Source organism: Triticum urartu, chromosome 3A, assembly GCF_056163025.1.
Source record: "Triticum urartu cultivar PI428250 chromosome 3A, HENAU_Tu73, whole genome shotgun sequence".
NCBI classification, from domain to species: Eukaryota; Viridiplantae; Streptophyta; class Magnoliopsida; order Poales; family Poaceae; genus Triticum; species Triticum urartu.
Genome location: NC_141875.1, coordinates 525,197,811 through 525,225,209, shown reverse-complemented (window position 1 = coordinate 525,225,209; position 27,399 = coordinate 525,197,811). Strand labels below are relative to the sequence as shown.

The following is a 27,399-nucleotide window of genomic DNA, read 5'->3' as shown; positions in this document are numbered from 1 at the left end:
ACACTGATGATGGAATCAAGTAGTTTTACACCTACCGCTTATTCCACCCGGGCGCTTGCGGATTCATCTTGCCCATTGACAGCTCCTGGTCGGAGGTGAGCTCTCCCTTCTGGTCTTCTGGACGCCGCCACGACGATCTGTGCTTCGCTGCTGGCCACCGCCGGATGCTACTGCATCACCTCCAGCTCCGCCCGCATGCCGCCATTCACAGCTAGAGGGGGCGGCACCAAGCTCTCCCCTACTTCCTCAATAAGAGTGGATCAAAAAAAATTGGAAACTCTGTCCGTCAATCAGCTGAGCCATTCGCCTACAAACCGAGATGAGATTGTCGGAAAAGCACAGATCCACGTACCTGTCGATTGGTTGCATCAAAAACTCCATTGTCCCTCGCCGTCGGCGCTCCATGGCTGTCTCTCGAAGTGTTCACCAACCAAATCGCACTTGGGGGTGGAGGAGGCGCTTGCCCCTGCAATGAATTCGTCCCAGCAGCCAGCGAACGGAAAGTGAACTATCCGAGCCGCGGCTCAGACGGGGTGCGCGATTCCGATCCGCCTCTCACCTCACTTTCGCGTTAAATCTGCCTATTCTACTCCGTCAACATGGCCCACTACCCACCGCCGAAGCGTACGTATTTTGCCACAGTGTGCATTTCCTGGAAAACCACAGGCGCGTGTATAAAATAATGGCCCAGATCCAGAGGGATTAACCAACGACGCTGATATCCAGCTCATCTGAGCTCGTGTGCAGTTACTCCGCGTCCCGGAATAGGGGGCTTCCCAGATCGATCTGAATGCTGACCGTCCGATATGTGGGTCCAAGATGACGCGTCATGATCCTGTCCGTTTGTTGGCTCCAGAATTGAGATTCGGTGTGGTGCTCCTCCCGTTCGCCCCTCTCGTTTACAGGTGGGGCCAGAAGTGTGCCTGTCCTCTCGTTGGGTGCATGTTTCGGTGTGGGTGGGTGCGGGTGCTTCACGCGTCGGGGGAAGGGAGCCGCGGTGTGGTGCTCCTCCCGTTCGCCCCTCTCGTTTACAGGTGGGACCAGAAGCGCCAACGTGGGTGGCTTTCCTCTCTTTGGGTGCATGTTTGGGTGTGGGTGGGTGCGGGCGCTTCACGCGTCGGGGGGAGGGAGCCGCGGGGGTGGGGGGGCTCGTCGAAGTGCTCGGCCATCGTTCGTCGGCAGGTACGGGGTGTGCCCCGCCGGTCGAGTTGGCCGTTTGTGATTCGTTCAAGCGGTTCGGCACTATTCGGCGGCGTGGACGTGGTGGGTGGGCCGTCTCCTTTATCTTGCGTCGTCGCCTGCCTCTTCTCCTCCTGTCCTCCTTTCATTTTGTTTCGACTCGGTGCTCACTCCTCTCCGTGCTCCTGCGCTCTGGTCTGCGACTCGTCGCTGGTTGGTCGCCGACGGGCTCCGATGGCGGCGCGCTGCGGTGACGCCGGCTAAGGTGGTTCTCCTCTCGGTTCTCTCCTCTTTTCTCCGCTCGATCTATCATGTATGACCGGTTTTGGATCTGGGGTGTGTGTTGGTTGCAGATCCGCTGTTCTCCTCTTCGTTGGGCCTGGGTCTGCTGCACCGTTCTTCGATCTGCGGGGTTGGTCGCCGACGGGCTCCGATGGCGGCGCGCTGCGGTGACGCCGGCTAAGGTGGTTCTCCTCTCGGTTCTCTCCTCTTTTCTCCGCTCGATCTATCGTGTATGACCAGTTTTGGATCTGGGGTGTGTGTTGGTTGCAGATCCACTGTTCTCTTCGCTGGGCCTGGATCCGCTGCACCGTTCTTCGACCTTCGGGTAAATTTTGCTTTTGTCCCGAGCCATGTGGTCTTCTTCAGCCGAGATGGGCTTTTGACGTTTCTGACGGCTGCAATGTTCTTTGCAGTTGCTCCTGCTTGGTCAGCGAACCTGCTCGTCCTTGTTTGCGTGCTGGTCTTCGTGTCTTGCTCCAAGGATCTGCAGGTCCATTGCACTTTCCCTTTCTCTTTGTTGATAGGCCTTTTTTGCGTCTTGTTTGACTCTTGTGCATATGTGTGCGTGTGCTGGTTGGCTCGTTGTGGCACGCCTGTCGGTCGGGTGTGTTCGTGTGCTGTTCGTGTGCAGTGTGGTCTTTGTCTCTGAGTGGATTTTAGTTGTTCTTGCTTTTGTCTTGTTTGCCTGGTGATAGGTGACAGGTGTGTGTCTTTTACTGCTTTTTTGGATCTTGCCACTCTGGATAGGTTCCTGGTGAATGGAATTTTGTTTTTACCACTCCATTAGGTGCTTGGCTTTGTCTGGGTTCATAGGATTTGTTTGTTGGTGGTTTTCTACCAACTTTTGTTTCCTTTCGAATTTTGTCAGGTACCTGCCCTTTTACTTATCAGGGGGTTGGGGGAAGATCTGCTTTAGACTTACTTATCTTTAGCTTTGCTGGGTCCCTTGGTTAGTTCCTCTGTAGGGGATTTTTGTTTGTTTCATGTCCATGGATTTGGCGAGGTCTAGCTAGATCACTAAAGAGTTTGTTGTTTTGTATGTGGGGTTGTGTTCAGGAAGCCATGGATGTATGTTGGCATGTGCCTTTTGGGTTTGTTTAGGCATAGGTTCATGCTGGCATGTGCCTTTTGGGTTTGTCTGCTGGAATGTGTCCCATGTGGATCAACCTGTTGTGTGGATTCGTCCAATGGCCTTCTGAAAAAATGGAGAAGCATGGCATCTTCATGATCTTGTGTTGGGTAGTGTGGTCTGGCTGGGTTAATATGACTTGGTCCTGCCTTGTTTGAATTCATTGTTGTTTATGTTGAGCCTTGCTGAGGATTGTTTAGTTCACTGTTGTTTCTGTTTAGCCCTGTTCAGGATTGTATAGCTCATATCATTGATTTGGGGTTGGTATGGCTTGGTCCTGCCTTGCTTTTATGTCATTGTCGTTTGTGTTCAGCCTGTTGAAGGTTGTATGGCTCGTCTCACTGATTGGGAAGAGTGTTTGGTATGGGTTCAGTGCATTGTGTTTCCAGGTGTTTTTTAGGTTCACTTTCATATATGTTTGTTATGTTGCCTCTTTGATTTGGGTGTTGCCTTTGTTGATGGTTTGCCTATCTTCTACTCTCTATTTTGCAGGTTGTTTCGGTCTAGAGGTTATTTCTTCGAGCCGGCCGTGTTGATAGGCCCTGTAACATGGTGGTGGTGTTGGTTGCTTCGCACGGTAAGCTATAACCGGATTGATTTCCTATTGTTGGTTATGAGATTAATTTTCATTTCCTTCAGTATATATGCTCATGCGTTTGTCCCTTTGTATGGTGTGCGTCGGTATTTTCTCGGTTTTCCTTAATGTGTCATTACTACAGGCATGTTTATCCTGCGTTCTTCCTGTGTGCCTCTGTTTGAGGCTGTTGCGAGCTACTGTCGACTGCCGTTCCATTCATATGTTCGAGAGGTGGCATCTGATGGTTCTCTACTTGGAGGGGTTGAGATCGATGTTCTTGTTAGGAAAGATGTAGTACGGTGCCAAACACATTTTTTCTGGGGCAGTTCGTTTGACGGCTGCTCCTCTTTATACGATCAGGCTGCTTATCAGGCGGTCCGGTTTTTACAGGGTGTTTATGGCTTTGTTATTGCGGATTACAATTATGAGAGCATGCTAGCGTATAAAGGTGTTGCGCAGTCAGCTGTGGTGCTTGCAGGCGCGCTTGCTCGGTCTACCTGGCCTTTGGTGCATTCAGGTGGACAGAGGAACACCGCTGGTGTAAATGCGAGTGTTCAGCTCCAGCTGTTGTATTCGCAGTTGGTTGGTTCGGTTCGTGAGTTATAGGGGCTGGTTAGGAGAGTGTGGGTAGTCTATGTCAGAATTATTGTAGTGTTCTATTAGGGATCTCTGTAATAAACAATTCGGCTTTGTCATTAATTGAGGGTTCTTTGATTAATCATCCTGTCTAGGTTGCTCCTCTTTGGCATTTGTCTGTGTTTACATCTTCTGCCTTTGCTGTTGTTTTATCTCAACATGCAGTACTTGCATTCATGTTTTCTCATTGTTGGTGATGGCTCGTCGTCGCCGTGTGTTACATGCTCCTGCTGTTGGTGCTCTGGGTGTTCGTAAGAGAAAGAGTATGTTGTCTTGTGTGGTTGTTTGTTTATGTTTTGTTTGGTATGCACGTGTTCACTTGTGTTGGCTCTGTCGGTTTCCCAGGGGATGGCTGGTTCCACGTTCTCACTCCTGCCATGTCGGCTAGAAACCGAAAAAGGCGTAAGTTACTTAGGACCCTTCATCGCCATGGTGTTACAGGTGCTGGTTTGCATGTTCCTGGGTGCACATTTATTTTGTTTGGTTGGTATGTTTCGGGTGTTGTTTCTCACAACAAATGCGTCTGTAGATCTTGGGTTTATAGATGGGTTACCAGATGAGTTGCCAGCTGATTGGACCGGGTTTCCTACCGAGGTTGTTGACAATCTCAAAGGTACTGGGTGTTAGGTTCCTGATAATTGTGCTTTCTCCTTTTCTTATGATGGCTGGCCTCTGAGTATTGCATTTTCTGTAGCGTCCTATAAGGACAGGTCCTACCATGGTCCTCCCGAGTATCAATACCCGCATCGTAAGGCCTCTTTTTGGTTTGAGGAGAGGGTCAAGTCGTCTTCTTCATGGGTGCAACGTAAAATCGTTTATAATCTTTGTTGCAAAGGTGGAAAAGTCGTTGTTAAACCCTTCAAGGAACCACCCGCTTTGTTGAATCGCTTGTTATCTTATGATGGTGATCATGTTTCCAAGCAATTCCTGACTAAGATACGACAATACAACTGCATGTTTGCATTTACATCTATGGGGGCGACCATTGATCGTTCGTTAGAGGGTATGCGGGGTCCTAACCTTTACAAGATTTGTGGTCAGGTCCATCACCGTATTGGTTCTCTTTTGCCATCAAAAGATGAGTCGCCTAAATTCGCTGAGATGTATATTTATGACACTGCTAACGAAGTGGATCATAGGATGAATGCAGTCAATGTAGATGGTACTTCCTCAGGACAGTTAGATCGTTCTATTGTGGAGGGTTTAAAGGATATGCTTGACCAGAACAATTCTTTGGTTAAGAAGTTTAGGATGGCTAAAGAGAGGTTAGAGGAGCATCCAGCTGAGCGTATAGCTATTAGGATCATTGCGCCTGGTGAAGGTGATGGTCCACAGTATAACCTGCCCACGGCTAATGAGCTGGCGACCTTGGTTGTTGGTGATTTTACTTTAGACGCATCTTCTCGAGATACCATGATACATGATAGGGTTGAAGGGCTGCAGCAAATTAATTCTTTGCATCCAGCCTATATGCCATTGCAGTATCCACTATTGTTCCCGTATGGTGAGAGAGGTTTCCAAATTGATGTTCCATATAAAGGATTGCGGGCCGGGGAAAAGACCAGGGGTAAAGTTACTATGCAGGACTATTACTGTTATGCGTGTCATTATCGCCCGGAACAGCCAAATCCTTACTTATGTTATGGGTCTTTGTCTTCACAAATTGTTGTTGACTGTCGTGCTTGCATTAATGAGCAGCGACTTTGGTACATACTTAGGCACCAGGATGATTTTCGATCTGAGCATATGCAGGGTGTTACAGATGCAGTTGGCCAGGGTTATGTCAATGGCTGGTTTGTTGGGAAAAAAACTATTTGCCCGTCGAGTCATACTGGTGGGAAACGTTACTTTCAGGAGAACTTCCAAGATGGTCTTGCAATCTGTCGAGTGCATGGTGCCCCTGATATTTTTACTACTTTTACATGTAATCCAAAGTGGCTTGAGATCGCTGAGGCCTTACTGTTAGAACCTGGACAAAAGCCACGTGACAGGGCTGACATTGTTGTTACGGTTTTTAGCATGAAACTTGATGAATATCTAGATGAGATTAAGTCGGGGCGTGCCTACGGTCCTATAAAGGCTGGTACTATCTTTTTCCCTTTCAGTCGGTCTGCTCTCTGAGATTTTCTGCTTAGTTCATATGTGTTTCTCTGTTTTTTGACCTGATGTTGTTTTTGCTTTTCAGTTCTATACAGCGTTGAGTTCCAGAAACGGGGACTGCCACATGCTCATATCCTTGTTTGGTTGAAGGGAGATCATTCAAAGGTTAGTGCAGATGTCATTGACTCCTTTGTGTGTGCTGAGATCCCAGATCCTCTTGTTGATCCACTGGGCTATTCATTAGTTTCTGAGTTTATGATGCATGGCCCGTGTGGCGACATGAATGATAAGTGTGTTTGTATGAAAAAAGGTGTCTGCTCTAAGCATTTCCCTAAGAGTTTTCAAGATATGACAACCATAGATGAAAATGGATTCGCTTTGTATAGGCACCGTGTGTTTAAAAATGGTCACTATCTTGACAATAGACATGTTGTTCCTTATAATATGACCTTACTTAAAAAGTTTCAAGGGCACATTAATGTTGAGTGGTGTAACAAAACACAAGTTATGAAATATCTATTTAAGTATGTCACGAAAGGCCCAGATTTTTCAAAAGTGGTTTTGGAAAGAGCCAATGCTGAGAGCAACGATGATCATGCTTCTGCCTCTGATGGAGTGGATGAGATTAAAGAATATCGAAGCTGTAGGTATATATGCGAGTATAGTGGTTTGTGGCATATATATGGTTTTATTATACACGGAAAGATTCCCTCTATTGAGCGTTTGGTTGTTCATTTGCCAAATATGAACTTTGTTAGTTACAGTGCCCAAGCAAAACTAGAACCAATAGCTAATTCTCACTTCCTAAGAAAAACAATACTCACTGAGTGGTTCAAAGCTAATTTAGAGTTTGAGGAAGGTTTAGGATTGACGTACTATGATTTCCCTACTAAATTTACGTGGGATAGTGCTGATAGGTCATGGCATGTTAGAGAGGGCTGCCAAAAGATAGGCTGCATTTACTATGTTTACCCAACAGGTGGCGAGTTATATTACTTGCGGATGCTTCTTATGATTGTAAAAGGAGCAACGAGTTACGAAGACCTTAGAACCTTTGAGGGTGTTGTTTACGGTACTTTCAAAGAGGCATGCGCAGCTAGAGGTTTACTGGGCGATGATCTAGAATTGTATCGTGCATGAAGCGTCCATCTGGGGTTTTGGGCCAAGCCTTCGACAGTTGTTTGTTACTATGCTTATTCATTGTGGGGTTAGGGATGAGAAATTGTTCTTTGAGCGGTACTGGGTTACGCTTGCTGATGATATTAAACATCGTGTTAGGCTTGCCATGGGTAATCTTGAATATGAAATGCCAATTGACCAACTTAGAGACCTGCTGCTTGAGGAGCTGACTGATGTGTTTGTTAAAAATGGGGCTCAGATAAGCAACTTTAATCTCCCTCCTAAAACATCCTTTGAAATGACTTTCTACGAAAATAGGTTGATCCATGAGGAACTGTCGTATGACTCTGAAAAACTTGCAAAGGAAGCTATAGTTTTGCATGGGATGCTTAATGTTGATCAGCGAGCTGCTTACCAGACTATTGTTGACTGTGTTTTACAAGAAAATTCTGGTGTTTTCTTCGTTTCTGGGTATGGTGGCACTGGGAAAACTTTTCTGTGGAATGCTATAATCTCTCTCCTCAGGGGACACAAAAAATTGTTTTGACTGTTGCGTCTTCGAGTGCTGCGGCTTTGTTACTTGCGGGTGGTAGGACTGCTCATTCTCGATTTAAAATACCAATTTTAATAGACCAGACCACCCTGTGTGATATCAAAAGAGGCACGCACTTGGCCAATCTTATAAGAGATACCTCTTTGATCATCTGGGATGAAGCACTTATGACAAGCAGAAGATGCTTTGAGTGCTTAGATCGAACTTTGCGTGACCTTCTGTCCTGTGATGATCCTTTTCTTGCTGATGTTCCATTTGGGGGGAAATTGTCGTCTTAGGAGGTGACTTTAGACAAATATTGCCTGTTATTGAAGGTGGGTCTAGACCAGAGATTGTCGATGCAACCATAACAAATTCTCCTATTTGGAAATCTGTTTTGGTCCTGCGTTTGTCCATCAATATGCGTCTCTCAATGCCTGGTGCGGATCCTGTGTTACAGCAAGATGTGGCATTGTTTAGTAAGTGGGTGTTAGATCTTGGAAATGGAAAACTCCCAACAACCAAAAGGGAAGGAGAATCTGAAACCACATGGATAAAAATACCTGATGACCTCTTGATTCATACTGACGGAGATAACATTTCTGCCATAGTTTCGTCGACTTATACAAATTTTCTTGCAAACTATGATAAACCTGGGTACCTTCGTGAGCGAGCTATTCTAACCCCAACCAATGAGGTGGCTGAGAAGGTTAATATTTATGTGATGTCTCTTGTGCCGCAGAGTGGTCGAGAGTACTTAAGTTGCGACTCAATATTTGAAGCCGCTGATACTGTGAAAGAAAGCAATGTTTTTTATCCTCCAGAGGTTTTGAACGCGGTTTCTATGATAAATTTTCCTGAGCATAGAATATTCTTAAAACCCGGTGTTCCTATCATGCTTCTTAGAAATTTGAGTCAAGCCAACGGCCTATGCAATGGGACTCGCCTGATTGTTAGAGAGTTGGCTGATCGTGTGATTCAGGCTGTTATTATGACGAGTTCTCATATAGGAAACGTTGTCTACATACCCAGAATAGAATTGACAGGGAAGAAAACCAAATGGCCTTTCATCTTGAAGCGACGACAGTTTCCTATTAGATTGTGCTATGCGATGACGATAAATAAAAGTCAGGGTTAGACCTTATCTTCTGTTGGAATATATCTGAAGCAGCCTGTGTTTACTCATGGGCAGCTTTATGTTGATGTGTCACGCGTCACGTCTAGGAAATCCCTTAAGTTTCTTATAGAAGATAAAGACGAGAAGTACGCGTCTGAGACTCGAAATATCGTCTATCCCGAGGTTTATGCCTCGGCTGGTTCCTTTTGATCTTTCTCGCGTTGATCCTGTAGTGGTTACATATGCCTTTGCTTTTGTTCGGACTGTTTGTAACACTTTATGTTTTCCTACTATGCCTGATTAGCATGTCTGCAATCACTACTGCATGTGCATATTTAATATCGTTGCCTTACTCGTCGTGATACTCTTTTGCCACGCTTCAGATAAACTTGCTGGCCCTGCAGTGTGAATATGCTTTTGGTCATTTCCTTAGGTTCTCTTGTCCTGCTCGATGTTGTGTTTTGAGTGTGCCTGTCCTGTAACCCAGGACTTGGGACATGTCTCGTGTGATCCCGTCCGTCCCTATCGCTGTATCTTGCAGATGATTTTTTTTTCTTCATGCAAGGTTCTTTTCTATATCATTGTCAGTTTGTGAATGTGTGCCATTTGATACCCTCCGTTGCTGTTTTTTCGGCTTTATATATGCTTTCCTTGATGCTCACTCCTTTCAAACTACTGTTTCCTTTTTACAGATGGAGTTTAGCCCTTTGTCTCAGCTTCGCCAGGGTACCACCAACTGGCACATTCGTGTTTACGTCTCTAGGTTGTGGCAGCATCGTGGTGGAACTGACCACGGCCCTATCAAGCATACAGATATGGTCCTTTCGGATGCACAGGTATAGTGTCCACGCCCCTTTTTAATGGTTGTCGTTGTCCGCAGGCATTTACATATCCTTGTTTATATGGTTACTTATACTCTGCTCCTTCGATTGATAGGGCAATCACATGTACGCTGAGGTCCCAGAGAAGAACGTTGATAGCTTTATCGATCGTATTGAAGAGGGGAAGATCTATGACATCCGAAAGTTCCTGGTTTTCCCAAGGAAATACGTTTTTAGACCGGTGGAAGGTCATTCAATGATAAAGTTTACAAAGCGCACTGAGCTTGTGGAGAGGACTGGAATGGAGGTGGAGTTCCCCTTCTGTACGTATGCGCTTACTCCAATAGCTCATCTCCCCAGGCCAGCAGACATGCCTGAGCGCTTTACAGGTGATTCTACAAATGATCAGCTTCTGTCTTCTGTGTTTAGTTGGGGATCTTCGATAACCTCTTTTCCTTCCTTAGATGTCATTGGTTTGATTACTGGAATTTCTGAGGCTGTTTAGTATGTTAGTGCAAGCCGGACTGAGCCTTCCACTAAACGAGTTATTCATTTGAAAGATCTCACGTATGATCCCGATGTTTCCTGTGTCTTCAGAAGCATGTACATTTTGCAAATGGTTCCCTGTACCTAAGCACGTATTGGTTTAATTTACGCAGGGGCCATCAGATCATGGTCATACTGTGGGGAGAAGCAGCCCTGAATTTTGAAGCTGATGAGGTGATGGAGCTCGACAGCACCGACCCTGTCATAGTCATCCTTGTTGGTACATTGGTCAAGACTTATGATGGTGAGGATACTTGATTTTGCTTAGCTAGGTTGTCACATCTCATATTTGGTACCTACTTTGGTTTCTCAGTATCATACAAACAATTGTGGGCTCCTCCTTTAATATAGGTCACAGGGGTGTGAGCGGCAGTGCTGCCTGCCGATGGTACATCAATGAAGACCTTCCTGATATCCTTGACTTCCGCAACAGGTGATTTAGTTTGTTCCTTCCTCTGCATCCAATATTTGTCTGTATGCATGCCTACTGATCGCTGCTCGCCCAATCTTCTTGACCAACTTCGAATGACCAGTGATGTGGGTCATCTATGTTTTAGAACATGATTCTTGTTTGTCGTTGACCTGTAGGCTCCGTGACAATTTCACTGCTATTCAGCATATCAATTTACCTGGACAGACAGCTGCTGAAGTGGATGTGCAGGTTAACTTAGAGACAAAAACGGTTCGAGAACTGGCTAATCTGGATATGTTTGATAACTGGGTAATTAATTTACCATACTGGTCTTTCCGTTGAGAACCGATTGTTCTTCGACTGTTTTTATCTAACACATTTCCCTGCTTTGGTTATAGGATGCCCGGTTCTTTTGCACGACTGTTCTCAGCAGACTTAATCCTTCTCAACGTTGGTGGTTCTCTTCATGCACTACCTGTCACAAGTCTTCCCTTCCAGATGGTACTGCCTACAGATGCTCAGATCCAGCTTGTGCTGGAATAGATGCAATACCAAGGTAACTATCTGTTTGGAGAACCGTGCCTACTACCATGTGAGCTATTTGTTTTGGTTTGTTGCTTTTATTGAGATACATCTTTGCCTTGTCTTGAAGGTACCGGATTTGTTATGTTGCAAGAGATGATGATGCAGAGGTCAATGAGCCTGGCGAGGCTGAGTTTATCTTCTTTGACAGAGTGGGAAGGGAGCTGGTTGGAGCACCACTTGTAAGTCTTTTACGCCATGGGCGATCACCTATTGCCCCGCTTCTAGAGATTGTCCAGTCTGCCCGCGGAGACCCTGTCACACCACGAGAGCTCTCTGCTGTTATCTCAAGGAAATTCCATTTCGTTGTCTCCATATCAAGCAAGTGTTTCACCAGTGATGATGATGAGCTGTCATTCCAGGTGCTTAGGATTGACACGCCTCTAGGAAAGCAGCCACAGTCTTCAGTAGCGTATCGAGCTTCAAGTGTAACAACTGGAGCAACTAGCTCGGGATCTTTGCCAAATGAGAGTCCTCCTCCTTTAACAGCGCCATGTGCATCATCCAACAGTCTACCCCCTGGCAGTTCCACGCCCCCACTTTCGGTTGTCAACACCCCTGAGGTTCAACTCCATTCTTATCGCGTTTGCTCTTATAGATTGGTTATTTGCTCTGTTTCTTTGCTTTGCCCAGTCATTTGATCAGTTTTTCCCTTTTCGATAAGAGCCAGGCTCTGCTTTCTGCTTTGTCATCCCTGCCTTCTGTGACGAAGCCATGTGTGGCTAGGTCAGTGCAGTTACACTCAATTTAACATTTTCCTTTTGTGCTGGTGATGCACCTTTGTGTTTCATACATTTTCTCTATCTTTTACAGCGGTGTGGCATCTCAGGTTAAATCAAAGGCTCAACAGGGACTTTTCAAGGACAATACGCCTGTCTCGGCTGCCCCTGTGATATCTGATCCAGTTGACAATCCTCTTGATGATGAGGACTGCGACGGCTTGGTAATTTCCCCATCATCTATCTTTGCAAATATCTCTTGCCGATCTATACTTATTTATGTGTACATCTTTCCTCTCACAGGGCAGCAGGTCTGTCACTGAGCAGGAGAGATCACCCCTGCTTGCTGGTTCCACCGAGACAGATGCCCTGCCAGTACCTGATCAGGCTTCTGGGCAAAGAAGTAAGCTCTCTTTCTTTACTTGTGTCCGGGCATTTTGCTTCCATTGCAAAACGATTTAATTTGCCTTGCTGTTTTCAGGCCTCGCCTGTCTGTGCCTGCTGATGCTCGAGGCAACCCGAGCAAGCGGGGGAAAAAGAAGTAGGAATACCGCCTGGGTAAGCACATAGCATTCTTTTTCACGATTTCATTTTAGGTGTCTTGTGACCCGCGTTTACACTGACTGTTCTCATCGATGGTTTCCTATTTTTCTGGCTGTTGTTCCAGGAGGCAACGCAACTTTTGGAGATCCAACGCTTTTGGGTAGTGTCATTGTAAATTGGTGGTTCCTTACCGGTATGCTTGTACGAGCGATTCCCCTGCTTGAGCTACCGCTCGCAGGCACTTAACACCACATCACTTGGTTGCTTATGGGTGACAATGACTGCGATCAGTCATGTTGCTGTCCATCCGGACTGTCATGCTACCTGGCTAGAAACCGTCTTTTTGACAGGTTTGGATGACTTGGCTAACTCTCTACAATTTCATTTCCAGGTTTACATATGTATGATGTCTTGTGCTTATTACTTGTCCGTTGCATCTGTCCAGGATACATGATCAATGCATCTGTGCATGCCCTGGACTCGGCGCCTGAGGTGAAATGGGAAGGCGAGTGGCTGGACATGCCCTGTGAAGTACTTTTGGCCCTGTTGTTCCAGTTTCGGTCATGGCAATATCTGTGTGTGGAGGGCAGAAGTACTTGTGTCAGGATTATTACCTTTGTAAATCAAAAGGCGATTGATACACTCTGATCACATCGTCGTGGCTCTGCTTTGTACTCCAGATGTTTATGAATCGTTGAACCTAATCTATGCCCGTGTTGTCTTTCTTATTTTAATTTGTGTAAGCTTTATCTCTTGGCTCCCGTGTGGGTTGTTTCTTATGTCTTGCTCGATTCTGGTGTTAACAGGTTATCCTGATAAATTATTTGGCAAAGTAAGCACTCTGTGTTATCATGTGTATCATGTTTGGTACATCCTCATAGCCCCTCTGGTTCATACCCCTCCTGGAGGACCTCTGCTTATGCAAGGTACCTTGTATTAGCTTTTGCTTCCAAGCAATTGCACCACTATATAGGCAGGGCTGTAATCGGTCTGAACCATGGCCAGGTTCAGAGCTATATAAACTTCTCATGTACTGCCGAGTCTGAATTTTCGACCTACCTATTTAGTTTGAGTAAGTGAACTAGCTGCATTCATCCATATGATAGTATCTGTTTTCTCTTTTGAATTTCCATCATGATATTATAAAACCGTGGCCGATGCATCAACGACCTGCTTGCTATTACGTTGTTGTTTTTTCCATGAGAACCATACGAAGCTTTAACCCTCTCATGGGCTTCTGATTTGGCCCACCTGTATATCGGTCTGCATATACTGCCCGTCTGCTCCGTTAGGTTTCCAGCTTGGTTTTTCCCCCTCCGGTCGGTGGCACATCTAGGGTTTCGCCTTCTCATCCTTCTGGTAAGATTCTTCTTGCTTCCATTCTCCTCTCCTGATGTAATGGCGTGCCACCCCATACTCCCAATGTCCAGGCCTTGTCATTGCTTTCCTCGACGTGCCATTACGTGTTCCTAAGCTTCTGCGTGCCTTCAAAAATCTCCTTGCACGTCTTTTTGATTTTGATTGTATCGATCTAGAGTACCCACATGTTCCTTGCCTTATTCTTATCGCATCTGGAATCTAACAACGGTTATCTTGGTGCCGTTCTTGTCAGATGGCTTGTGTTGCTCTGTCTGACCTGCACGCCGGCTGGGGCGAACAATCTGTCTGTGTCCGTCTGTCACGCCTATGGCATTACCGTGGTGGTTTGGAGAATGGACCTGTCAAAGTTGTGCACATGGTTCTTCTGGATGCTCAGGTACAAATTAAAGCTATTTAGAAGTATATTCCTGATGCTCGGCGCTGCTGTCTGTTTAGGATAATGCGTTACTTTTGTAGGGTAACCATGGTTACGCAACTGTCCCAATGGATATTCTTGCCGCTCATATTAACATGCTACATGAGGGCGTGGTGTATGAATTTAGTCGATTTGCCGTGCTTCCTCGGCCAATCATTTTGAACCCCGTCGACGCACCGTTGATGATCAGGTTTACACAATTTACAGTCATAAAGAATTGTTTCCACCTAAACAACGAGTTCCCAGAGTGGACGTTCCACTTGACTCCAATTAACGAGCTGCCCCCTACAAATGATACTCCTCAGAACTACATAGGCGATGGAAATTACACCAGTGGTTCTTCTTATGTTCTACAATCCATTATTCTGCAAAAAATGTTGTCTGTTAAATAGTAGGTTCGCATTTGCTCATGTAGATGTTATCGGAGTCATCATGGCAATCTCTCCTGCCAGAGCTATTCGGGTGCCTCACACACTTAGACAAGTATTTAAGCGACGTGTACTCCTATCTGATCATAAGTATGTGTTCTGGTTTCTTATCTTCATGTATTGTTTTATTTTTCTACTGGCCATTTTTCATAGCAGCTCATCCTATCGGTACCCTTCTGTTCTCATATTATTTTAGTGGCAACGAGCTTGGGATAACCCTCTGGGGTGAAAGAGCTATTCGGTTTAACGGAGAAAGTGTTCATTTCATGGGCCAAACAGAACCAGCTGTAGTTATCTTTGTTGGCGCCACCGTTTTTGTTAATGAAGGTTCGCTAAGAAACAGACTGATGGATTGGTGCACTTCTTTCTTATTGTCTTTGTGTGTTTGACAATTGTGACGTTTGCCATAAGCTAGGATCTAAAGAGTTGTCTGGAGGATGTGCCTGCAAATGGTATGTCAACCATGACATACCAGATATAAATTTATTTAGGAGCAGGTAAGGAGTGTTGGGCTATTCATATGACATTTCTTCTTTCTGGCTTATACTTATGTACTATGTCGTCTTTGTTTGTCAGGCTCCCACCCTCATTCCCAGCAATTGAGCGCCTTCCTGCGCCGTCTAGCATTATCCTCCAGGCCCAACATGCTGATGTCCTTCCTACAGCATTATTAACCCACCTCATGAACATTAATCTATATCACAAGGAGGTAACAATGTAGTCCCTGATAGTATTAACTGTCTTTCTATATAGTGTTTATGATTTATGCATTTGCAAGAATGCTACTAATACACCGCCTTCCTTTGCATCATAGGCAGGCACGTTTCGATGCAATGTGATAATTACAAGGGTTTCGCATTTGAAAAAATGGTGGGCCACCTTCTGTACGTCCTGCCACTATATGTCCATGCCAGCTGCGACGTCGCTCACTCAGCCTGATGTATATACATGTGGGCGCCATGGTTGTTCATCTACCAGTGCAACAATAGGGTAAAAAGAACTCGTATTTACATTGGTTCATAGTATTTCTTTTGCTTCTCTTATAGTTTGTTTGCTAATGACCAGGTACACATTATTTGTCCTTGCAAAAGACCGAAGCGGAGAAGCCGAGTTTGAATTGTTTGGATCGAAAGGGCAACAGATTGTCGGTCGATCTGCTGGTCAGGTCATTCGCAATAACATGTGTCATGACCCTGCTATTCGCAATGTTCATGTGGCGGCCTCGATGCTCAGGAAAACCCCTCCTGGACTTTTAGGCTTGCTTGGCATGAAATGCACGTTTCATGTTCGTGTCGTCTGACGGTTTCTTTGGAAGGTGGCCGGCGTTTCATGTCGATGCTATTGAGTCATTCGAGGCTCTGAAGACCAACCTCTCTGTCATGGATCTGCTTACCCCGTCGTGAAGCCACACCATCGTGCAACTGCTCATGAAATTGATGTAGATATTCCCTGCAGTTGATCTCTGCCCTGCTAACTACCCTCTTGGTCTTTTGGCCTAAACCTTTTTAGTACGATGAATGTAGATACACCAATATGTATGGACCATGTTATATTAGCTACGCCTTTGTTATCTTTTGCCTTAGGCTCAGGCTACTCTCAAAAAGACGATAAGATAAGACGTTTTTGCACATTCCAGTTGGCTAGCTGATCAGTCTATTTTCCTAAATGTACGTCTGCTTGTCCTCATGCTATGTTGATGCTCATCTAAATTGTAGGTTTGTGATGCGACCGTTATATTGTCTACTACTGATGTGATCGGTTATAAGCAATTTATACCATGCCTTTCCATTTGTTTTGCCATTGCATTCTTCGTTGCAAGTGGATTTTCATGAGGTTATAACAGTTTAGACCACGCCTCCAGCCTTGGTTTCTGTTGTACTGGCAGGTGCTATTGATTTTCCCATGGAGGGGCGATGCTCACAAAATAACATTTTTACTTCGGTTACACATGAATTTAGTATCAAGCCAAATCTAGAATGCAAATCTTGGTTAGCGAGTTGAAAAAATGTTCATCACTCTCAAATTTTATTCATCAAATATTAAAAGTTGTTACTCGTTGTTAAAAAATGCTCGTATAAATTTGTTCGTCAAATTAAATAAAATGTTTATTCTCATTTAAAACATGTGCCCTCTCTTGCCATAATGACCGCTTCTTTTACATCGTCCAGTTTTGTTAATATTTTTAACCTTCTTAAATGACGAGTTACTCCTGAGAAAGAAGATACATAAAATCAACAAAAAGCGAAGAGCAAAAGTAATAGAAAATTAATTAAAGAAATTGAAACACTCAGCCTCGTTCATGGCCTGGCCCAATAGGTATTCGGCCGCACGGGATAGGCTGATTTAACATGCAGAGACGCCTGACGCAGTGAATAGGCATGCAGCCCATTTAAATTCTTTTGGGCTTCCATTCGCCAGACCCGTAAGTAGAGGCTTGCTGTATTTCCTTCTTTGCTTTATCCAAACTAGGTCACACCTCGGTCATTTCGTTCGCCTTCTCGACTGCGTTTTGCCCTGGCCTCTTGCCACGCCGCCGCCGCCTGCCATCGAGCCTCTGGTCTGCGCCTGCACTTCCCCCTTCCTGCCTCGACTTCTCTGTGAAGGTACAACCACGCTTCGATTGGCAGATGACCTTGCTTCCTTTTACCGTTCGGTTCATGCTTTCGTCTTCTTGATCTCCAAGATCCACCGATTGCACTTTCAAGTTTCTATGTCTGGCCAGGAGCCCCAAGATCATGGCTCTTCGAGATCGGCTGCCTCCACCAACAATAATCTGCGGGCGCTTGCCCAGGTTGGTCCGGCCATGCTCTTTCCTTTGTTTAGTTTCCATGGTAGGGGCAAAACATTTTCTCTTTGATAGATATGTAAACGACGATATGTACCCTGGACACAGGTTGGGCTAAACGAAAAAGAAACTGAAGTAAGAAATTGGATTTGTGTAGATAGGCAGTTTGATTAAACAAAAATCCATGAATTTTGATGGATCAGACCTTTTAGACTATAGTTAGGTATGCTACCTATGAAAGGTTACACACAGTTCGATGCACCTGCTCTGTCCTTTCCTTCTTGGCTGATTAAGTGTTATATAGTTTTCTTGATTTAGTAAATCGAACCATATATTGACCGCCTTGATATTCTTAAAATCATTCCTATACATATAATAGTGTCCTGCTATTCATCCGTTGGTAATTCACATCCTGTCGTACTGCAGGATGCTACAAGGGTGTTCAAAATCCCACACAAGGTGATACTTGAGATGCTCCTTGCAAACCTTGGCCTAGGCCCACCCCAGTACGAGAATGCTATCCATGAGGATAGTAAGGTTCGCGTTACAGTTAACTTCAGCACTTCTGGTCTGGATCCTGGAGGCTCAATTGTCGACGTGTCTGTGCCAGGAGAGTATTGCATAGACGAGGTCACTGCCGAAGATAGCGCTGCTATCAAAGCAGTCAGATACATAGAGACTATGACCAACACGGTTGTCAGAGACATAAACTATGCAAAAACAAAGTGCCAGGAAAATCGTATCGCCTTTCTTGAAAATCGGATCAAAGAATCAGATATCAAAGGCAAGAAGCTTAGCAGAGGTTGGCATCTATCTACCAGATATATGTACTACTTTTCTGAACAAATGCGAAATGCGGCTGCGATGAACCTCCCTTTTGGAGATCTCCCAGATGTAGTTGAATACAGGAGCGGCCGTCTCGCAAAGGCGCTGCAAAGAAGAATGTGATGATGAATATCCTTTACCCCAGGATATCACCAGCTGCATTATCCGTGGAAATATCTTCTAATTCTGTGCATAGGATGTGCCCGCTTTTGTTTATGTGCTGTCACCATCTAGGTTAAACTAGGCTCTATCGAACATGCCCTTTATCGTTTAATGAGATGAAGGCAGTGATTCCCTCGTTTCGTATTTACTGTTATGTACCATTTTTTACACTGTCATTTGTGCTTGATCTCTACCATGCTTCCTATGCTCAGCCTATTTAATTATGCATGTCCTTTGCCTGACAGAATTATCATAGCTTCATCCTCACCCACTTAATTTCTCTTTTTCATAGATGATGATATGGAGATCGTTGAGATTTCGGGTACATATCTACTCGGAGGTATATTAGATAAGCTCGACCTTCCAGCACCGCGCTATCACTCTCAGACACATCGAAGGGGCCAGTTTGTGACTGATGTTACATTTTATCCCTCGAAAGAGCATCTGCGACACCCGCCTACACCGGTCCAGCTCTCGAGCTCTCCCCTGCATAACTTGCAGAACACAATAGATGTAGTTTCTCAAAAGGCAATACACTATATGGAAGATAACCAAAGCAAGGTTTTGCAAGACTACAACTATATTGAATTGAAAAGATCAGAGGAGGCCAACTTACAGCTTACTGACCTACTAGTTGAGAAAGATGAAACGATCAAAGGGCTAGCAATGACCACTGGTAACTACATAGGTGCTGTCTTTTCAATCTGTGATCGGATATCTTCCTTGGTTGTATCTGAGTCACTTCCAGCTGGGCCCGCGCTAGCCGTTGAGTTGGCTAGGAAGATTTCAGAAGTTGAGCGTGCTGTTGCTCGGCTGAGCAAGCTTTCACATGACGCTCTTCAGCTCCTCAGGGTTGCATTTGGTTATCCAGAGGAACAAAACGATGGTGACTCGGATGCCCACATCCTCGACCTTTAGAATTTAAACGACCAACTATGAAGACAATTTACCTATTGTCCTTTTGGTTCACGTGCTGTAATCCCGGTGATTTGGTGTTGAACTTAATTAGTACATGCGCCTATATAACTGCCTTATTCTATCCTGGGTGTGCTGGGCTAACTCTCTCTATTAAATTACATTCCTTTAAAAATATCTCCTTCTCCATCGCAGTTGGTTATCGTCGGCCCATCCCAAAAGCATCTTAGATCAGAAGGATAGATACAGCATATTAGCGATGATGGCATTTTCCTTTTTCCTACGTGTTATGTGCTATTGTGTTAAATCACTCTCGCTGCCCGGTGGGCTTCTCTCGACTGGGCCCACCGTATCCCAGTGGATGGGTAGGAGTCCTGGTACAAAAGAACCGGACGATCACTAGACCACCGGTTAGATCACCATCACCAGAAAAGGACACGTGCGGCCTCCCTCCTTGGCTGGAGCGGCGGCTTCTACTGTTCGTCATCGGTGCGGGAGGTGATTCTATTCACTCACCGTCTCACATACGCATCCAACCACTCGCTCTGATCCCCTTCCTCCACTTCACTCCCCTGCTTCTCTCCTCGCAGTTCCCCTCAGACGCATACCTAGATCCACGCTACTGCTCAAATCAACGAGCGGTGCGAGATGAAGAAGAGCACATCTAGCTACGATTGATCTTTACGGCAGGTATTTCTCCTCCCGCCGTTGTATTTCGATCTGGTTCGTCTATGGACATGGGTTTGCTAGGTTTCCTAAGTGTTGTTCCTCCCCGTCTTGCAGCCTGAGCTCTTCCCTTCGATTCGCCGCCTCTGAGAACTCTAGGCCAGCTAAATCATTCGCCAACGCTCGGTTCTTATCAGAAGGTAATTTCTAAAATCTAACCCTGCTTACAATAGATAGGTGTGAGTTAATGGCCCTGAACTTGATGCGAACAGACATGCACCTAGATAAAAAAACAGATCCTATAAATAAAGACACAAATTTGCAATGCCATATGCATACCCACATTTAAATATTATTTGTTTATCCCCTGTCCTTTCATCATTACTGAACCACATCGTCTTGTAGAAATAGTATAATCACCGGCCCTTTTGCATGGTTAAGAATACTGTGAGGACTAAATTAACCGTACTTGCATTTTATTCCAATCCAAGCCCTCTGCTGAATGAGATCCTAGCTCTCACTTCATTTATGCATACAAAATTACAAATAAAGCATTTATAATCCATTGCCCTTCCAAAGAAGGTATCTCATTCTCCATCTTGTTTTGTTAGTACTCCTCTTCCAAGCACAGCCTCGAACCTAACTACATTTTATAAAGTACATACCTGTTGCCTCGCTGAATTTACTGCATGCGTTGATTTCTCTTTCTCACAAACTACAACAGACAATGAATAAGAATCATATGTTCGATTGCATCCAAAGCATTGGCTTGCTTGCTTACTCTTCCATTTTAAAAATAAGTGTTGTTTCCCATGTCATACACTCTTACTACACTATTATTTTTGGACCAGGTTTCAACATGAACCCTGTGGACCTTCCTTCCAAAGTCATCCTGGATGCTATGTTTGACAAAGTCGGCCTTCCAGCGGCCGCCTACTCTGCACGTGCAGTTCATCGCGGGTGCCTTGAAGTCACTATCGCCTTCCATCCAATTGCCAGTGAACTGGAGCGTCCTGTTAGTCAGACATATATTTCAACCTCTGCTTTCACTGATCTGGAAGAAGCGCAGAATCATGTTGCGCATAAAGCCATGGAATTCATGGAGCAGGAACACAGTGTGGTCCCAGGTGATTATAACTATAGCAAACTTCAATCTGCTAGGCTTAATAACGAGTCACTGCGTGAGCGTCTGAAAGAAAAGGATCGCAGTATCGAAACACTGAAAAAGGTCAATACATCTCTGGCGCAGCAACTGGAAGAGAAGAACAACACTCTTGACTCCATTATGAAGACAAACAAAGACATGATGGAGAAGGTGGCTGAAAGAGATGATGTCATTGAATCCATCAAAAATGTCAATCAAACACTACTGAAGCAGCTTGGTGAGAAACAAGATATAATAAAGAAGCTCAGCAAAGGCTGGGATAACTCACTGGATACTGGATTTTCAGCAACCATCCAACTTCAGCGTCTGATTGACGAGGGCATGTCCCCTGGATCAACGCAGGCAGACATTGAGCTCAATACGACTCTCCAGAATGCTCAGCACATATGTGAGTACCTTGAGCAGAACACCATCCTTGCTGTTGAGTACCTGCAGTCCATTGGGACATATCCATATGACCCAAAGTCAGGCTTTACTGATGAGGAAGACAACTGTTCAGTAGACCCCGAGCCCGTGCCACTAGAGAATCCACCCTACATGAGAAGCTGGCTGGATGATGAGGAGATCTTTGACAGTGAAGGTAATTGCTCTGCAGACTTCGACACTTTGCCCGAGGAGCACTTCTGATGCAGCATCGCCAACTTGCCGACGCAATCCTCTTGAGGATCGCTTGGTGGTATCAACTTGCTATCTTCTACTACGTGGTTTGTGCATCTTACATCTGCGCTACGATCGTTGCTCTCCTATGTAATTCCCTACCGAACTTATTATCTATGTAAGCTATGTGGCATGTGCTACACTACTCTACTCTATTATGCACTACCCCAACCCACTCAACTTATCTATGTAAATTATATGGTGTGTACCAGGGATGTGCTCGATTAACTCCCAGCCTATCGAACTTAACTATGTAAATTATATTTGTCGTCGTGCTATTCTGAGCTATGCATGCAATCCTTAATTTGAACATGCTCTGTTGTATGGTTTGCATCAATGCTATGCCATCTGTGATGTGAGGCACTGCTTCTGTTTAATCATGCGCATTGACACTGATTGGCGCTTATATTCCCATCTAATTTACCTTATCACCATTGCCATTTTTTGACTAACAGCATATAGCATCAACTATTTTACAGGCCACTCAAGGCACCTAGCCCAATGCACAGGTAGCCCACAAGCCACAAGGACGATGGGGCGGCCCATCAAAAGAGGCCCAACCAGCTAGGTTAACTATATACCAGCTCTCTTTGCATACCGTGTTTTCAGATCTGTTTCCCTCTCATTTCCACGACCCTGTTCTTCCAGTCCAGACGCCGCCATGGATGAACCCTCCTCTGCATCGACAACCTCGTCCATCAAGCTGCCCACAGATGATGAGCTGCTGGTCAAGGGCTTTCCTCCGGTTGGTTCCAGGCTGTTGTCATCTCATTCTCCACTTCATTCATCGATTTCATAAGCCTTTGCGGGCTGACAATTAAGTTCTACCTTTTGTTAAATCAAAGCAATCTCCTATCTGTGTCACCATCAGCAAGCAATTCATTCTTGAACAAGCAATTGAAAGAATTGGTGGCACAATCCATCCATTCACTTTCGCGGACATAGGCAGTGACGATGTGGGCATCTCTGTCTCTATTGACCTGCCCCCGCACAGCAAAAGCCTGTCAAGCACAACAAAGGAATTTCATGGACCAAGCATTGAATCTACATGTGTTGCCGCCCTTGGATACCTGCAGAAAACAGGCATAATCACGGTAGATGATGCAAATTTCGCGGAGCTGAAAAAATGCAAAAGAAAACTTCAGGCTGGGGAGTTCTGGTCGTCGACGCTCTACAATCAGGCCAGCGCCCTGCATAACCAACTCTCTTCGCTGACCGCAATCAACCAGGGTCCCCAACCTAAGCCTAAACAAGAAGCTGATGTGCTACCTTCTACGTACAAGAATACTTCACGGGCCAATTACCAAATCATGTTGTCCGAGGTAAAACCGCACGCCAAAGTATCTTCATTATCGTGTGGTAGCACGTACTTCACGCTCGTTTCTCTTATAAGTTGCTTGCCCCCAGGATACCAGTGAAGAAGAAAGTGCGTCAATCCCAGTCACAGCAAAAAATAATAGGTGCTCTCCATTCCATCTTCTTATCGCTGTCTTCACATACAACCCAGCTGTGGCTTTTGTGTCCTAACTACACAATTACTCATTGTCAGCATCTATCGTCTACCTTCTAAAAGTAACAAGAAGATGAGGACCGCACGTCGCGCACTATTCCCTGGAAAATAGAGCGCCACACACCCTATTGCAGGTAGACATACATCATCTCCTAGAACCGTCTCAAACAACATCACATATTATTGTTCACAATTTCATATGTTTTTCAGGCTTCCATCATTACAACAACATGATGGAATAAGCCATTCTCCGAGTCTACGTTGCATTGAACCTTGCTAGATTCAAGACCCGTCGCTTTTGTCATACACGCAGCTTGATCTTGCAACTATATAGCACTATGTATAAATGCATGAATTCCTCTGTTATGCTACTCCAGATTAGATGCAAATCACATGCTTTTGTACCTCCCCACGTCTTCCTGTCATGTAATGGACATATTATGATCATATCATATATCTATTTACGTCGAACGAAGGCAGTTTACATTCAAACTTTATTGCCCCTGAACAATTAACATTATAATCTATCTTTTCAGCATGTTAGGATCATCTCCATTTAGGGCATCTCCAGCCACGCCCCCAGGAAGGCCTCCTCAGGCGTTTTTTTGCGCCGCCGCCGAAAAATCGGCCCAGTTGCGCTCCCAGGAGCCCGATTTTCGCCGGCATGGGCCGAAAACAGCGCCGGCGGACCCAGACCGAACCCGGCGCGCTGGGGGGCGCCCGGGGGCGCCGGGGCGAACTGTTTTGGCGCGAAACAGCCGCGGGTCCGCCGCGTCAGCGACTCTACCCTCTTCTCGCCCCTTCGTCGTCCTCATCGCCTCGTTTCCCGCGGCGAATCAATGCCAAAGCTGCCGCGCTGCCGCGCCGGTCAGCCTGCGCCATCGATGCCTCACGGGCGGCGCAGTGAAGACCGGATGACGCGCGTCCCTCGCCCTCCCTCGCCCGCCACGCGTACTCACGGCGGCTCACGCACGGGTGGCGCCTCGGCCTATATAAAACGCGCCCCAACGCACTCGGCGACTCGTACTCTCTCGCCGTCGTCGTTCCTTCCTCTCCTCTCTCTCGCCGTCTCCAGCACCCATGGCCGAGCGCTTCCCAGGCGACGGCACGGCGGCGAACGGCTTCGGCCGCCGCCATCTTCACGAGAGCGAGGCTCGCCTCCTTTTCGAGGCCGAGTACCCGGTCCTGCCGGACATGCGGGTACCCGGGGCGTGGAGGATCAGCGCCGGCGGCGTGCCGGTGCCCCCGATACTCACCGGCGCGGCGCGGCGTGCGGAGATCGCACGCATCCGCTCGTCCCTGCCGCGTGCGGCGAGGGAGGGGCCACGGTACGTCCCCGACAACCCGCTCTGGGAGCCTTACTTCCGCCGCCGTCACGCCGAGTAGCTCGAGGCCACCAACGGCGTCAAGCCCTCCGGCAGGCTCAACGCCGTCGGCCGGCGTCGGTGGTGGGGCGTGCCCGGGCGCATGTTGGAGGCCGTCCTCGAGTACATCGAGGGCGGCAACACGCCGCGCCTCGAGTACCCCGCTCCCCCGTCCTTCACACGCCGTCGGGGAAGCTCCTGGACCCCGAGGCGCATGGAGACAGGGGGGTCCTCCTCCTCGTCCGGCGGCTCCCCCTGCCTCCACCTCCGCCCCGTCAAGCCGGAGCCCCAGGGCGCGCCTGTCAGCGCGCGCACCCGCAGCTCCGGCGTCCGCATCGGCGACAACGCCTCCCCCACCGGCCGCTTCGTCCTCGTCGAGCCCAAGCCGGAGCCCAAGCCGGAGCCCGGCCTCCCCGTGGAGTACGAGGAGATTGCCCGGCGTGGCTTCTCCGATGAGGACGCCCTGCGGTGGGCGCGGGACGACTACCTCCGCGACAAGATGGTCCGGCAGCGCCGGGCCCTGGAGGAGATCGCCGCCCGCAAGCGTGGGCGCGAGGACGAGCACGGCGTCGTGGTTCTCAGCGACGACGACGACGACGCCCGGACCGTCCAACCCGCCGCGCCAACCGGGGGAGGGATGCAGCAGGAACGGCGGAGGCGTCGGCGGGGGTGACGACGACGGCGGCGGTGACTACACGCGGTTCTACCGCCTCCTCGGCGTGTAGAATCGCGTGGGCGGGCGGCGACGCGGGCGGCGAGGGAAACGGCGGGGTAGCCCGCAGTAGTTTTTTCCGTTAAATTTGAGTCGTGTTTGCGCCGTATTTGACTTTTTTAAAAATCCATGGGGACCGCGACTAGGAGGCATCACGTCCCCAGTGCGCGATTTAGCGCCGGTGCGTTTCCAGGAGGCGATTTTTTGCCTCTCCTGAAAGGCCAACGGCTGGAGATGCCCTTACATCTCTGTGTGCTGTCGTTTGCCCCGTCGTTCGGCGGGCAACGCGCGGCAAGCCGCGCCCCCTATCTAGTCTCGTATGAAGCGAACGAACGAACAAACCCCATGCGCTTCAGCTGGCTATAGCTAGCCCAGGTGTACGGAGAGGGGCGATTTTTGCAGTATTTATTCATCTCTTTCCACTTGGTAAAAGTGGAACGCGGCCATGGATGCTGGAGTTACCGGCACGTCTAGGGGTGGTGTGCCGGCCGCACGTTCGCTCCGTTGCTTGCCTCGCTCGTGCGCTACTGGGTAGCGGTAGCCAGCTTCGTCCGGGCGCCGGTGGTCCACGCGAACGCGCGGCGCCGGGCCGGCTCACGCGGCCGAACCCGCGCCTCCCGGCCGGGCACGCGCACCGCCTCCGGGTTCGCCGGGGCGACGCGACGGGCTAGCTTTGTTTATGCCTCCCTATGCGCTGTTGCTGCCGTGCAAGGAGCGAGCGGTTGAAAATTCCCAGCTACTACTACCCGCGACCGTCACGCCGCACCCGCCGACTTGGCGCACTCGCGCGCGCGCACCCACCCCGGGGAAAGCTCCACCTGTCCGCTCGGCGCCAGCGCGACGGCTGACCGTGCTCCACGTCGCCTCCGCGCCATCTCTCCTTCAAACCGCGCCATCACTTTTGACGAGCGGAGGACGACCTGCACTTTCTTTCGATTAAGAAAGCGATCTCGGCTAGTAAGATCTTTATAAAATCTTGGATTCTTTTGCTGAAAATATACTGCTATTGGAATTCGTTTTTGGGAGGGAACTATGAGCGGAAGCGAGGATCTCGCGTGAGAGGAGCTGACAATTTGGGCGCTGCCAGCAGAATGGTTTATTCTGTGCTGCACTAACTTCGTACATGCACATTTTTTTGAAAGGACGAGATCTATCACAGAGATTCACCGAAAATACATAGCGCCTCAAACATAATAAAAATTGCATCGAGGTTCATACACCTCCGAACGATCACTTCCGCCATCAGAACGAGTTGTCGACGCACCGTTTTCATACTGGAGTCGGCCTGCCATTATCAATGATAGCGGAAAGTTTTTGTGCATGTGCCCCAAGAAGGAGCCCCCGAAACATCAATCTTCGTCGTTGATCTGAAGAACCTGACACTAAATTTTGAATCGATCTAAAGAACCTGACACTAAGGGCCCGTTCGGAAGCTCGCCGGCTTCCAAAGCTAGCCAGCTTCTGAAGGGAGCCAGCGTAGCCAGCTTCCCACGGGAGCCAGGTGCGTTCGGCGGCAGAGGAGAGGAGTTGCGTTGAGCGAAGAGAAAAACGTTTCGACCAGTACTTCGGGGGGGGGGGGGAGGGGGGGGGGCATTGGGGTGTAATTTTGAGGAACTTCTACTTCTGCCTTTTTCGAAGCTAGTCTTCTGTCGCTCCTCAAAATTGCACTGCACGATATTTTTCTCCGTGGAGTGGGCTTCTTGGAGCAGGAGTGTTGGACTGGCTTCATGCCGTGATTTTACGAAGCTGACTCGTGGAGCACTTTCGAACGGGCCCTAAATCTCGCCGTCACGTATACACAACGAGAAACCATAGCTTCGCCGCCCGAGGAGTTGACGGGAATCTACGCCGGAGCTCTGTCTCATCAGTCCCGAGAGAAGAACTTGACGAGGATCAAATCACCAAAAACTGACTCGAAAAAGAAGCGTCGCCATCCGTTCGAGCGTTGCTCTTGCGAGCACTAAAACCCTACCTATCTACTAGTTGGAGCCAAGGCACCAGAATTCCCCTCCATGCCACCGGACGCATGAGTGGCAGGCGGAGAGGAGAAGAAACAACGGACTCGCTGGAGAAGATTGAGGGGAGGAATGCTTTCTCCTAACCGCCTTGCAGAGAGGGAAA

General features: G+C 47.4%; 5 protein-coding genes across 5 annotated transcripts; all 5 read left to right on the top strand.

Moving 5' to 3' along the window:
* Nucleotides 1-819: 819 nt before the first annotated feature.
* Nucleotides 820-6,051, top strand: LOC147980357 (uncharacterized). Its single transcript, XM_087515570.1, has 6 exons — nt 820-1,391; nt 1,589-1,635; nt 1,725-1,786; nt 1,875-1,951; nt 3,083-3,167; nt 5,989-6,051. The coding sequence occupies exons 1-6, from the start codon at nt 820-822 to the stop codon at nt 6,049-6,051; spliced, it is 906 nt and encodes a 301-aa protein (XP_087371696.1).
* On the top strand, nt 4,181-5,924 carry LOC147980358 (uncharacterized). Its single transcript, XM_087545759.1, has 3 exons — nt 4,181-4,250; nt 4,333-4,416; nt 4,498-5,924. Exons 1-3 carry the CDS (start codon nt 4,181-4,183, stop codon nt 5,922-5,924), a joined length of 1,581 nt encoding a protein of 526 aa, XP_087401885.1.
* Nucleotides 6,052-13,906: 7,855 nt separating the features above from the next.
* Nucleotides 13,907-15,920, top strand: LOC147980356 (uncharacterized). Its single transcript, XM_087515569.1, has 8 exons — nt 13,907-14,050; nt 14,131-14,404; nt 14,505-14,607; nt 14,714-14,844; nt 14,933-15,014; nt 15,094-15,226; nt 15,332-15,507; nt 15,833-15,920. The coding sequence occupies exons 1-8, from the start codon at nt 13,907-13,909 to the stop codon at nt 15,918-15,920; spliced, it is 1,131 nt and encodes a 376-aa protein (XP_087371695.1).
* A 1,850-nt stretch (nt 15,921-17,770) lies between these two features.
* LOC147980355 (uncharacterized) lies at nt 17,771-21,662 on the top strand. Its single transcript, XM_087516876.1, has 2 exons — nt 17,771-18,104; nt 20,722-21,662. Exons 1-2 carry the CDS (start codon nt 17,774-17,776, stop codon nt 21,660-21,662), a joined length of 1,272 nt encoding a protein of 423 aa, XP_087373002.1. The 5' UTR covers nt 17,771-17,773.
* A 691-nt stretch (nt 21,663-22,353) lies between these two features.
* LOC125546921 (uncharacterized) lies at nt 22,354-23,314 on the top strand. The gene is made up of 4 exons (XM_087516875.1): nt 22,354-22,437; nt 22,538-23,014; nt 23,100-23,152; nt 23,242-23,314. The coding sequence occupies exons 1-4, from the start codon at nt 22,354-22,356 to the stop codon at nt 23,312-23,314; spliced, it is 687 nt and encodes a 228-aa protein (XP_087373001.1).
* Nucleotides 23,315-27,399: the final 4,085 nt, after the last annotated feature.